The sequence below is a fragment of the Strix uralensis genome, chromosome 1 (assembly GCF_047716275.1).
Source record: "Strix uralensis isolate ZFMK-TIS-50842 chromosome 1, bStrUra1, whole genome shotgun sequence".
Taxonomy (NCBI): Eukaryota; Metazoa; Chordata; class Aves; order Strigiformes; family Strigidae; genus Strix; species Strix uralensis.
The window spans coordinates 69,976,300-69,990,266 of record NC_133972.1 but is presented as its reverse complement, the minus strand read 5'-3'; the positions used below and the strand labels follow the sequence as shown (position 1 = coordinate 69,990,266).

Here is a 13,967-nt window from a genome sequence, read left to right as displayed (position 1 = left end):
ATCCCCTTTTGGTAAATAGCCATGCACTCAAAGCTGTGTGTGTTCCAGAAGTGGCCACTATCTTAGCTGAAGATCTCTGTTGTATCTTCTTCCTAGGATCATTTTTCTGAGGATATCTTCTGGAAGGATATCTTCTTTCCTAACAATTTTCCAATTTATTCCTGCTGCATTAACACCCAGATGTCTGATTTCAGTATCCCAGTTCTACCCATTAATTGGGCAGAAGTTTCTGATGCAAGGTGATACCTCAGGTTTTGTCTTCTTAACTGGTTCTTTTACAGCCACCTTTCTTTAGAACTGTTAGTGCAGCACAAAGAACCTGATAGAATTGTATTGCAGTATCTTTCCCCCAACTCCGCTTCTCCCTTCAGCTGTATTTGTCAAATTTTTACACAAGTGTCTGCTTTGGGTTAGTCATACATTGTTCAGTTTTATCCAAGAAACTGTGTTCTCTTTTTGATTTGTAAGGTTTTTGGATTGTATGCTTAAATTTTGTAATTTCATCCTTGACTAATATGTAACAAGAAACAGATCTTCACAGGATATGTTAAATACTGCATTAGATGGTAAGGTTCTAGCAGCCTGGTTATCCTACCTAGGGACCTAGCTTTAGTTTGGGACTTTTTTTTTTTTTTTTTTTTTGACTGCAAATTGTGGGGCTGATGGCCTGTAAAACTGCTGAGCTGTGTATCCCAAAGAGAGCAGAAAGTGAAAATTGTAAACCACAAAAGGGAAAAACTAAACTGCCAGCCCCGTGTCATAATTTGCTTCTTGGTTAAACAGATTAGCCTTTGACTTTGTGTTGGTAACATTAGAGCAGGCATTCTTGGAAAAAAGAATACACCTGTTAGATGAGTGATGTATTTTGCAGAGACCAGTACACACCTTTTTTGCTTCAAGGAATTTGTCTGTGGTACCTCTTTACTGTCAATATGTACAGTACAAATACCACTAACTGTTGCTATTAATGTACATTATGTTTATAAACTACAATCAAGAACACTTGTTGTGTTATCATAAGTAGTAAGAAAAGAATAAATGTCAGTTCTACTAAACGAACAGGAGTGAATGCTTTGGGAAATACCACAGTAATAATCATAAAGTTGCTGCTGTAAAGTGACAAATTAGAAAAATTGATTTGTATGAAAATCAAAGTTTCAGCTGTAGTGAGTTTTTATGGCAGATTGCTCTTGGGAAAAAAAAAAAGTAAAAAAATCTGGACAAGTTGAGCAAGATCCACCTATTATTTCTCTTTTTTAAAAAAAAAAAAAAAAGAAAAAATGACATCTGTTTTAGAAGAAACTCTTCACATTTCCCTTTTTTTGTTTCCTTGCTAAGATAAAGTAGAAACAGTTCAAAGTCTGGTCTGAATGTTATTAGGAAATATGCATTTGTAGGGTTTGGGGTAAAAAGTCTGACTTATGGTCTGTTCTCAATGTTGTCATGAGACCTTTATATGATTAATTTCAGTAATTTAAATGATTCATTCTGATAATTCAGGAGTGCTTCTTATTATTTGATTATCAGTTACCTACATGAATGTGGGAGCAGTAGTGGCAAATCAGAAATTGTCCAATTAAACTTACTGTTCCAGTAAGTCAGAAACTGTGACAAACAAGCCACTTGGGCATTCTCTTGCCATCACAGTCCTTCATTCTCTATTCTGAATGAATGAGACTGCCGTGGAAAGGGAATAAATATAGCGAGTACCCAAAATCCTGTTTGTTCCTACTTGCAAGAGATGATGCTGTTGATTTTTACTTGACTGCTTGGTTGACTGAGACACCCAAGTCCATGGTGAATTTAGACTAAATAAGCCTTATAAACAAAACTTGTATGAGAGTTTATGCAGAAGTATTTGTTGGGCTCCCACCTCTAGTTATGCTGTCTTCAGACCCTTGTCACACTTTCTGTGCTCCTTAGACTTCTGTGGGTAGATGACAACTTCCACGGCAAAAAGTCCTGGTTAGTGTACGCTGCTGTAATCCTCTCTGGTGTGCTAGGAAGAATAGAAACTTCTCTGAGTATTTTTATATCTTCTTTCCCCTCTTCAGTCTAAGAAAATTGAAAAGAAAAGTGACCTTTTGGGATGGGAGTATGGGATGACTGTTGGTAGCTCATAGATTAAGACAGAAAACTATTAAGTTGGAGACTCTGCTGTATTAACACTGAATTGTAATGCTATGGAGGTAAAGATTTCTAGTATTGGTGGAGGATTTTGTGTATTGGGCATGTGGAGTGTATTTGTATAGCTTTTTCAGCTAAAATTGTAGACAACTATTAATCCACATAGTATTCAAGTCCAAATGACAGAGAAGTATTAATTTGCAACAGTTTTCACACGGTTGTTCTAATCTTGTGAACACAGGACACTGTGAGTAGTAATATTTGCAAATGAAAACTGCATCACTTGCTACCACAGTCTACTTTGGGCCAATGTTTGGTCTTTTACAGGTTAGGTTCACTATGCTGATGTCCAGGATCAGAACTGATGCTTTTACATATGTGAACTTGAGCTCCCAAGAGCAAACTGAGGAGTTCGAGCTTTAGTTTAGAATCTCCCCATCTGTGGTGGTTACATGTGAGGAGACTCATCAGGGAAGGGGAAGTGATGACAGGCTTCCTAAAATTCTTCTGACTATGCTCAGTCTGTTCCCAGAGGTAGACATAGATACAAGCAACTTTCAGGAGTGTACCATGAATATACACTGTTTCCTTCACCAAAGGGTGATGTATTAGAGTAATTTGTTTGTTGTAAGAAGCAGAGCTTAAAATAGAATGGCATGTAAGAATGTATCCTTTTTAAACATAAAGGTTTCTTTGTGGCATAACAAAATACAGGGCTTTAAAAACGTATTTTATTAAAGCCCCTCTTATATATATTTTATTCTTTTCATTGAGGTTGACAACTTTATGATGCCTGTTTTCATAAAAGACTTTTTTTCCCCACCTTCCCTCTATTGTTACTGTTTTCCATTTTGACTCATTTTCTGGTCAGATAGTTTTAACTTGCATTTCCAGTGTCTGACTGTGTCATGTTTCTGTAGCTGTTCACACATTCCTTCTATTACATTCGTCATATTTTTTTTCTTTTTATTTTTTATTTTCTTTTTTAATGTACAGTATTTTCTTTTTTCTAGGTCTCTATTAACTCTCTGCAGTGCTAAACCTAAAAGAAGAGTGTTAATAGCTGAGAGATCACCCTTGGCATACTTAATTGTAGACAAGTTGTTTGAACTTGTAACACTTGGAAAATGAAAGTTAATATATTTGTTTTGTTATTCCCGTGGAAACGAGATATTTATAATGAGCTTCTAAAAACAAGTTACAAATATACACAAAGAAGCTGATTCTTTGTAGCAATTGCTTAATAGAAAGAAACTGGTTTGTTTGGGGTTTTTTAGGGGTTTTTTTATAGTTTAACTTCATGACCTCTGAAAAGCTGGTGTCAGGAAGGGGCTTCCTGAATGTGAACAGGGCATTAAAAATGGTGGAAATAAACTGAGGGTACAACTGCTTTGTGTGGTGTGTCATGCAGTCTTCATAGTATTACAATTTTTCATAAAATACTTTGACTTGGAAAGGACCTTTAAAGGTCATCTAGTCAAACCATCTTCTGCCATGAGCAGGGACATCTTCAACTAGATCAGGTTGCTCAAAGCCCTGTCCAACATGACCTTTGGGCTGGGGAATCTACCACATCTCTGGACATCCTGTTCCAGTGTTTCACCACCCTCATCATAAAAAAATTCCTTCTTATATCTAGTCTGAATCTACCCTCTTTTACTTTAAAACCATTACCCCTTGTCCTATTGCTACAGACCCTATTAAAAAGTATGTCCCCATCTTTCTTATAAGGCCCCTTTAAGTACTGGAAGGCGGCTATAAGGCCTCCCTGGAGCCTTCTCTTCTCCAGGCCGAACAATGCCAACTCTCTCAGCCTTTTCTCACAGGAGAGGTGTTCAGTTGTTCTGATCATTTTTGTGGCCCTCCTCTGGACACTCTCCAAGAGGTCCATGTTTTTCCTGTGCTGAGGACTCCAGAGTTGGATGCAGCACTGCAGGTAGGGTCTCACCTGAGAGGAGTAGAAGGGCAGAATCACTTCCCTTGACCTGCTGGCCACGCTTCTTTAGATGCAGCCCAGGGTACGGTTGGCTCTCTGAGCTGCAAATGCACATTGCCAGCTCATGTCCAACTTTCATCCACTAGTACCCCAAATTCCTTCTCTGCAGGGCATTTTTGTGGACCTGGAGGGGGCTGAACCTTTGGCTTGAGTGTATAAATCAAGAGCTATGTAGGTTTGTTGGCAGACTTTGCCTGCGTCATTTCTACCTACTCAGTCTGTTGTCTCCTCTCCATTCAACCCATGTACAGATAGAAGAGAGGGTAGGAGCATGCTGTCCTGATGAGTAACGATGACAGCAGCTGCTCAGAGCTCTTTGAGACCTGCCTCTAGAGACAGGAGGGGTTGTAGCGTTGCTGCTTGGTAATTTAGATGCTATGGTACATGGCATACAGGTACTGCACATGGCATATAGGTACCATGCATAGCATACCAAAAGTGCCAGAACATGTGAGTTAATCAAGAGTTATGTTCTTAGGGTTCTCCACAAGATTTAGCGTACCTTGCAACTATAGAATTTTTAAGTTAATTATGATGCTTTTCAAATAGGTTTGATAATGTTGTAATAGATGGATGGTGGAGAGAGGATGTTTTTTGGAGTGTAGAAAAAGATAACGAATTAAAAATTAAAGCTGCTTTCTCTAGGAAACTTTTACTTGGCATATAGTTCAAAAAATTCCTTAACTCCCAATCCTGTTTTTAGTGTTACTCCAGTTAGTGTTTTTTGCTGGCAAAGAATATCTGCCATGATGCACATTTTCTTTTGGGTCTAGCAGCAATACTACATTGCTCATATATGTATCCAATTTGTGGTTACACCTTAAGTTGGATGGGAAAAAAACTCATTTCCTTTCCCTATGTTAGCGTGACAGGGAAAAGACCAAATATGAGAGGTAGGAATGGCAATATCTTAGACTAGAAGATGCTCTTTGTTCCTCTTGGCATCCTCATTTATGTATTTTTCCTTTTAATACAGAAGAAAAAAAAAAAAGTCATGTTTGTCTATTTGATAAGTGCAAGAATCAAAAATTCTACATGTGTTAGTAAAAGGAATCAATATGAACTTCAACAGTTTTTGCTGAAAATGGTCATTCTCTTCCCTGTTGTGATGATCGTGACTGATGATCCAAGCTAAATTGTAGCAATCCTATTTGGAGACTTCCAGGTAACCTACGTGCTACAGAAAATTGCATTTGAAAGGTCTGTATTTTAGACTTGCCTGTGAGTCTGTAGTGAACAAGGGCCTTAGTGTAGTGTTATGCTGAAGCTTTGCAGTGATTGCCAATGCCATCTTTTTCTACATAAGAGTTAAAACAAAATGAAGTCCTGACCTCTTGAGCTAGTTAAAAGTTCTTGGACGTATTGCATCAGAAGAGGGATGCTAATCCTATTAATGAGAATCCTGGACAAATTCCAAGTAGTTAGTTGCAGTTTATTCCGTGTGTCTTTCTGATTAATGAAATATTGAATTGTATTCTTCATTTCCACTGTCGTGATGATCTTTACTAGCTAATTCCATGAGATACTCCAGCATATGCTTTACCTAAAGCAGACAAGTAGTTGCAAGCAGCAAAGTTTGGTCAAAAAACAAGTAAAGTTTATTTCTGGCTAAAATAGAGAGTGTGAGGAATGTAGGGATTTGCTACATGTTGGGCTGTGCTGAAAATAAAGGATACTAGTAATGAATGGTATGTAAAGGATTGCATTAGTGTTGAATTTTGTTGTGAATAACCAATTTCTCCTTACTTTAAAAGCCTGGGATAAAATTTCATTTTGTGTTTGTTTAATTGAAATAGGATTCACTTCCTAACTGTTAATGTCTAAAACTGCGAAATCTCACGTACCCCTTTCATTAGTGGAGGCCCCCTACAACTGAGGGGGATTTGACCTCTGAAGGTGTCCAAGAGAAGATCAAAGATAAATTGATCATAGAGAGATTAATTGCTCTTTGAAGTGGCTCTTTACGGTGCCTAAATTAAAATTAGATTTCTATGCATAGTTTTTCTAGCCTGAGATTTCTGTTGCCAGTGCCCAATTTCTCTGTCCTTGCATCTATTGTTTATTTCTGTATAAACAGCTGTCACTGTTGGAAGGACTGGTCTATGTTTTGTGATGTGGGGATTTTTGGTTTTTGGCTTTGTTTTTTTCTCATTTGCTTGAAATGCTCTCTAAATTGGCATAAAAAGAAATGCTTAAGCAGTGAACAAAACTCATGTAGTAGCATGTTTCCCAGTAACATGGACTCTCAAATATTTCTTTGACTTTGAGGGTTTCATAATGTTGTAAGCAACTGAAAACATCTGCTATTAAAGATGGTACTATTTAAAGTTACATCTGCGTAAGTATCAGAACATCTTTTTGAAATTTTTTTTATTTGACCTGTTAAATTTTAGCTTAAAACGTATGGCTAAATTTTGGTGTATAAATTCTTGTTCTATAGATCAGGGAATCTGTAATCTAATAATACAGGAAAAGGTATGTTTTGTGTGTGATAGAATTAATAGAAAATATTTTTTTTTTTCTTTTAAATGGTGAGTAATCTCACTAATGCTGTGGCCCCCTACCTGAATTTTAAAATGAGAAGCACTAAAAATAGTTCTGTATTAGGGAAAAGAAAGGAACAGTGTGTACTCCACTACATTATCTTAGAATCACAGAATCATCTAGGTTGGAAAAGACCTTGAAGATCATCTAGTCCAACCATTAACCTGACACTGACAGTTCCCAACTACACCATATCCCTCAGCGCTATGTCAACCCGACTCTTAAACACATCCAGGGATGGGGACTCCATCACCTCCCTGGGCAGCCCATTCCAACGTCTAACAACCCATTCTGTAAAGAAACACTTCCTAATATCCAGTCTAAACCTTTCCTGGTGCAACTTGAGGCCATTCCCTCTTGTCCTATCGCTTGTTACTTGGTTAGACTCATCCCCAGCTCTCTGCAACCTCCTTTCAGGTAGTTGTAGAGGGCGATGAGGTCTCCCCTCAGCCTCCTCTTCTCCAGACTAAACAACCCCAGTTCCCTCAGCCGCTCCTCGTACGACATGTGCTCCAGACCCTGCACCAGCTTCGTTGCCCTTCTCTGGACACGCTCGAGTAATTCAATGTCCTTTTTGTAGTGAGGGGCCCAAAACTGAACACAGGAATCGAGGTGCGGCCTCACCAGTGCCAAGTACAGGGGTAAGATCCCTTCCCTGTCCCTGCTGGCCACACTGTTGCTGATACAAGCCAGGATGCCATTGGCCTTCTTGGCCACCTGGGCACACTGCTGGCTCATGTTCAGCCGGCTGTCAATCAACACCCCCAGGTCCCCCTCTGACTGGCAGCTCTCCAGCCACTCCTCCCCAAGCCTGTAGCGCTGCTGGGAGTTGTTGTGGCCGAAGTGCAGCACCCGGCATTTGGCCTTATTGAAACTCATACAGTTGGCCTTAGCCCATCGCTCCAGCCTGTCCAGATCTCTGGATTTTAAAATGCTAGAAAACAGACTTGCATTAATCCCCTTTTGGTTAGCACATCTCTGTAGTGAATGCTGAGTTTCTTAGTATGAGTTTTATCATTTGAACCGTTTTGGCTTGATGGGTGTAAAAGATCTCAAGGAGTGACTGTATAAAAAGTGTGAATTTCCCACTCTACCTGTCAGATTTTGCACTGTACACTGCAATAGCAAAATCTTCTCCACTAGAAGTAAACCTAAGCAAGTAATCTACTAGTGTGGAAATATGGACTTCCTATTAGTGAAAACAACAGCAAGTCTTCATCTCTGAATTTCTGGGGGGGTTATGAGTTTATCAGACTGCTATATTGTGTTTTCCATGAACCTGTGAATGTTTTACGAAGGTGATGGCCTAAGAAGGAAAACAGGTACTGAATTTAAATGCGTCACTTCAAAATTTGACAGTCTTTAATAGAAGAGGAATGTCAAACTTTTAAATGCTTTTCAATAGTTTGCTTTGCAGAACAGCATTATTTTTAATTTGCTTGTGAATACATGAATAGTGACCTATGAATATGTCATAACCTTATTCAAAGAGGGGTAAAAATAATTAAATAACAAAAGTCAGCTAAGGTGCTTCAGTTCTTGTCTTTTATGCATGCAGTCTTTTCAAGTGATCAACCAAATGAGACTGTATTTGATTTGATGAGCTGCAGGCATTCTGACAGCAGGCCAGGTCCCTTTAATTCCTCTTTATTTCTGAATGTTCATCAAGAGAAGTTTCTAAAGTGCTATCCTACTGATGTACATAAAAAAGCAAGTGATGTTGCTGGGATATGTTTTATTTGACACCATAAATGGGCTGCATGGGTCTTCCTGTTCTTTTGTGGTTTTCTGTTGTTCACTGTGGTAAACTGAAACCATTCTGCTATTCTTGGAATGCTTGTTGTGCTCTCGTAATTTCTTTCAATTTCTGTGTGTTTTGACAGGGGAAAATCTTCCAGAACTATCACTTTTGAGCAGTTTAAGGAAGCTCTTCAAGAACTCTCCAAGAAGCGATTTAAAGACAAGAGTGATGAGGAAGCAGTTCAAGAAATATATAAACTAATTGAAGGAAAAGCCCCGATTATATCTGGAGTAACGGTATGTTACTGATTTAATGAATGGATTGTTCTAGCTGTACTTTGATCTACTGCGGTGTTGTATTCACCTGCTTCCCATTACAATCTACAAATCCAAGCAGCGTGCCTCTGTGGGCCTGAAGGCAACAGCTGTGCTGAGCTGAGTGGGAGCAAAGATTATGCAACAGTCAAGTACTGCACTACTGTGTATTCTTGCGTGGCAGTGTCATTGCTTCTGCTAGGAATTGTAGTATCACCCAGCAGCATGGTCAGGAAAATTCAAGGCGAGCTCTTGTGTGTAGTTAGAACATAGAAATGGTCATGACGAGTGGTGTATCCAAATCAAAAAGAGTAGAAGGGAATTAAATTTAGAACCTCATTAAACAGTTCTAAGATTGTGTTGTGTGAAATACCAAAACGACTAAAGCAAAGACATCCTAAAATACATTAATAGACAATGTGGATCCCAGAACACTGGAAATCTGGGAATAATTATCATGTGGTCTGATCTTTGTTTTTTGTTTGTTCCAAGTCTGCCAGAATGCTAATGTCCTTTCTTTTTCTTTTTTTTTCTTTTTAAAATATTGGTATTAAGTTTTATATATGAAAAGAAAGTTATAAAACCTAGTGTACATAAGTTTGGTTGTCTTTTAAATGCTCAGATCGGGCAAGATTTTACACTCTAGTTTAGGAGATACTGGAATGTTTACCAGCAACTTGAATACTCCTGTCAATTTACTTCATTGCTTAAAATTTGCGATCCTCCTGAATTTTGGCTGTAGAGCTGTGGATGAAAGTCTCATTGAAAATAATCTTTCCAGAAATTGTTTTTGCACGAATGAATAGTGGAAATGTCAAGTGGAGATTTTGACTTGTACAATTTGTCAGATTTTTACAAGATTTTGTTTTGTTACTCTTGTACCCTTATTTGAAACAAGTGGTAGTTTTGATACAGACTTAAAATAATGAATGTTTGTTTTTGTCCTTCACTCATTTTAGTTTGAATACCTTGTTCAGCTGTCCAGAGATGATTCCTTTGTATTGTGCACATTCTTCTAGGCCTCATTTTCAGTATTTCAGCAGTCAGATACTGAAATGATCAATGCCTGCTAATTGGGGAACAGCCTGTTTCTGTGTGGATGACAGGGTGATGAGAGAACTTTGCAGATGCAGGGTAGTATCCTGTAGGTGCTGCAGAGGTATCCGAATGTGCCAGGGGGAGAGGAATGGAGGAGGAATATGAGCCCACAGTGTGAGGCTTGCCTGTACTCCTATTGTATGTGCAGTCCTGGGGAGGGTTGGAGAAGTGGTGAAGAAATAGTGGGAGAGCAGGGGGGGATTACAATATTCTCTCCTGCTTGCTGGCAAAGTAAGGAGCAGGAGGCAGAGTTTAGAAGGAGGGAGATTGCAGGCTGTGAGTGTGTGTGTGTGTGGGAAAACCCCAAATATTATGTTTGTTTTATCATGCTAATTTAGTTCCTGGGTAATAAAAATGAACCAAACACTTGGTTATTAAAGGCATTAAAATTATTAAATACATGGCCACTGTCCACCCAGCAATCTGGGAATGCAGATATGAAATCTATATGCAAGCATTCTAATGCTTTGTTTACTTTGGGAAGTCTATGTCCTGGAAGTGTTAAGTTGGACTGCTTTCTATATGGTTAGACAGAGTTACATGCAGCTTTTCTTAAACTGTTCTAGGGTAACTCAGTCATGCCATGTAGTATGTCCCCTGCTCTGTATAGCTCTGCTGTAGGTCATGTAGATTTAGTTCAGGTTTCAGTCAGAAAACTTTAGTGTGACTGCTGATACATTTATCTAAACATATTAAGGAGTGAGTTAAAAGCATGATTAAGTGAGGCTTGTGGATAAGTATACTTCAGCAGCATTTGGAGATTTTTGTGTCTTCTTATGTTTTATGCTCTCTGTTTGGGTGGGGGAAGGGGAGGCAGGGCAATATGTCTGTACTGAATGGCAGCCTGGGGAAACCACAGCTTCAACAGGATGGTTGGAAAGTTTACTTTCACATCAGACAATGAGGATTTTAGTGTATGCTGTAATAGAAGATTTTTTTTCTGTTTCTGTTTATTTTTTCTTCTCCTTCAGAATGTGGTAGAATTACAAAAATCCCTGCTTGTGGTTGATGTGGTTGAGAAGGCTCAGCAGCCAGACATTGAAACTGAGTGAAATTTTGGGCTGCTTTCTAATCTGCAACGGAAGGTGTATGGTTGGCTTGGTCACACAGGAAGAAAAACAACAGGCAAGTGATAGGGGTTAATTAAGCCATGGCTTTATTAGCTCATACGATAGTGATCTGGCAATAGAATATACAGTGCAGGTCGTATATCTTTGACAGTTTACAATCAGACATGTAAACGAAGTCTAGGGCCTTTTAGTTGCCCTCACTCCTACACAAAGGCTACAAGAGCAAGACTGAGGTTTGTTCTTTTCCTTTACCAAAAGCTGTGTGCTGTAATTATGTGAATGCATTTCTACACCTCCTGTGGATATAAATGCTTGGTCATTGATGGCTCTTGAACTGAAATCGGTTGAACCTCTGTATATTCAACAGGGTCACTGACATAGCAATGTAGAATAATTTCAATTGGAAGGGACCTGGGATGACCTCATTCAACCTTCTGCTCACAGGAGGACCAACTTCAAAGCTAGATCATGTTGCTCGGGGCCTAGTCCAGTCAAATTTGCTGTGAGGGTGGTGTGGGTGGCAGGGCAGTACAGCAGTGACAGCACTTTAAAAGCTAGGTGATGGGTGCTCAGGGTGATGGTGCTGTGGGCAGGATTGTATTCTCACAAAAAGGGACCTGTTAGGGAAAGAGCAAGGAACCCAGAGCACAGCAGATGAGACATAGCAGTTGTTGCAGCAAGAGTGCAAAGGCTCAGAAATTGCACTCAAGACTATGTGGGTCTGCTTGATGACTCTACAATAGTGGTCTCAACATGCTTCAGGACATACTGTCCAGCACATGGACATCTATTATGAGGTAGTAGTAGTCCACAGGACTACCCTCTGGAGCCAAGGACTCTGATGTGCTCATGGAAGAACACTTTATCTAGGTCCTGTGCTGCAGAGTGCTCCTACCTCTCCCCAGAGGTTAGGACAGTGGTGGCCTGTCTGCTACTGAGGGCTACTGAGCAGGGATGGAATAAATCTAATGAAACAGAGCAAGAGTGTCTTTGCAAACTAGGCTTGCTAATCTACTGAGGAGAGTGTTAAACTGGGTGTGGAAGGTTACCATAACCTGAAGAGAAAAGGTCATAAGGGGCAGAGCATATATGTCTAGGTGACAAGCTTGTCAAGAGAGGCTCTCACCCTTCTCTAAATGCAGCAGCATTTGGTGCCCATTTCAAATGCCTGTACACAAAAGCACATAGCATGGGAAACAAGCAGGACATATTAGTTGCAGAGCTATGACCCCACTGAGATTATGGAGGTGTGGTGGGATGGCTCTCCTGACTGGAGTGCTGCAAGGGATGGATAGAGGATCTCCAGGAAATACAGTGGGGAAGATGAGGAAGAGAGATTGTGATCTATGTAAAGGCTTCTCTTGACTGCATCTAGCTTTGCCTTGGGGCAGGTGATGAGCAAGTAGAGACCTTGCAGGTAAGGAGCAGAGTACAGACCAGCACAGATGATGTTGCAGAAGGCATCTACTACAGACCTACTGGTCAAGAAGAGGAGATAGACAAAGCCTTCTTTAGGCAGTTGGAAAAAAACTCGCAATCCCCAGGCATTGGTACTCATGGCTGAGATTAATCAAGCTAAAATGACTGGAAGTAAGCAATCCATAAGATTTCTAAAATGACTTAAATTTTTTTTCTTCATGTAAACGATCAGTGATTCAATGAGATACTCTGGACCTGTTACAATCAAAAGGAAGAAGTGGTTAGAGATGCAAGAGCTGAGACAGCCTTGGCTGCAGCAACCAGGTGACTGTAAAGTTTAAGGTCGTGAGAGGAGGGAGCAAGGTGAACAACAGAATTACAAACCTGGACTTCAGAAGGGCAGATCTTGGCCTGTTCAGTTCCCCACAGGAAACTGCCCTGGAGGGCAGAGGGGCCCAGGAGAGCTGGTTGATCTTCAAGACAGCTTCCTCAGAGCACAAGAATGGTCCATTCCCATGTGCAGGAAGTCAAGCAAGCATGGCAACAGGCCCGCATGGATAAACATGGAGCTTCTGACTGAGCTCGAACTCAAAAAGGAAGTAGACAGGAGGTGGAAGCAGGGGGAGAGGTATGTGGGAGGAATATAGCCCATGCATGAAGGAACAGAGGAAACCCAAAGTGCCCCTGGAGTTGAGATTAATGATGGAGGTGAAGGACAACATGAGAGGTTTCTGTAAGTACACTGGTAGCGAAAGTGTTGGCCGACTGCCAGGTGTGGCAGGGGACCTAGTGACAAGGGACGTGGAAAAGGCAGAGATACTCAGTGACTTTTTTTCCCTCCCTTTTCAATAAGTAGGGCTTGCCCTCAGGGTTCCCAGGTCCCTGAGCCTGCTAGCAGTCTGTGGGCATGAAGCAGTACCCAGAGACTGAGTTAAGAATCACTTGAGCCAATGACACATACACGAGTCCATGGGACGAGGTACGATGTGTCCAAGGGTGCTGAAGGAGCTGGGCAATCTTGTTGCAAAGCTGCTCCCTATCATCCTCAAAAGGCACGGGAGCTGGGGGAGGTTCCCAATGACTGGAAGAAGGCAAACATCGCATGTGTCCTCAAGAAGGGCAAGAAGGAGGATCCAGGTAAGTACAGGCCAGGCAGCATAACCTCAGTCCCTGTGGAGGTTGTGAAGCAAATCCTCTTGGAAGCCCTTTCTCAACACACAAAGGACAAGAAGGTGATTTGGAGCAGCCAGCGTGGATTTGCCAAGGGTAAGTCAAATCTGATGGACCTCATTGGTTTCTATGATGAAACGACTGGCACTGTGGGCGAAGGGGTATAGTATACCTTGATTATGGCAAGGCCTTGGCCCTGGTCGCTTCATCACCAGATTGGTGAGGTATGGGCTGGACAGTGGGCTGACAGTCTAGGAAGCAGCTGTGGAGGTCGTGGTGGGCACCCAGTTGGACGTGAGTCCACAGCAGTCCTTGCAGCGAGTGAGTTGTGGTAGGAGGGAAGGGTAGGCGCCTCCAGAGCTGCATGAGTAAATGTGTAGGCAGCAGGTCTGGGGAAGTGATCTTGCTGTTTGTGGTGGTTTGACCTTGGCTAAATGCCAGGTACCCACCAAGTCGCTCTGTCACTTCCCCCTCCCTTCCCCCTTTTT

The 13,967-nt window shown here is 40.8% G+C and overlaps 1 protein-coding gene across 3 annotated transcripts in view; it reads left to right on the top strand.

Annotated features, from left to right (window-relative positions):
- The window catches only part of TPPP (tubulin polymerization promoting protein), a 104,914-nt gene that overhangs the window by 71,231 nt on the left and 19,716 nt on the right, over positions 1-13,967 (top strand). For 2 of the 3 annotated variants that reach the window (XM_074870059.1, XM_074870053.1), the window contains exon 3: positions 8,551-8,704. In XM_074870059.1, the coding sequence (XP_074726160.1) occupies positions 8,551-8,704 (154 nt within the window). Of the gene's footprint in view, positions 1-8,550; positions 8,705-10,791; positions 10,946-13,967 lie in introns of all 3 variants that reach the window. The other variant, XR_012629146.1, reaches the window with a different exon arrangement.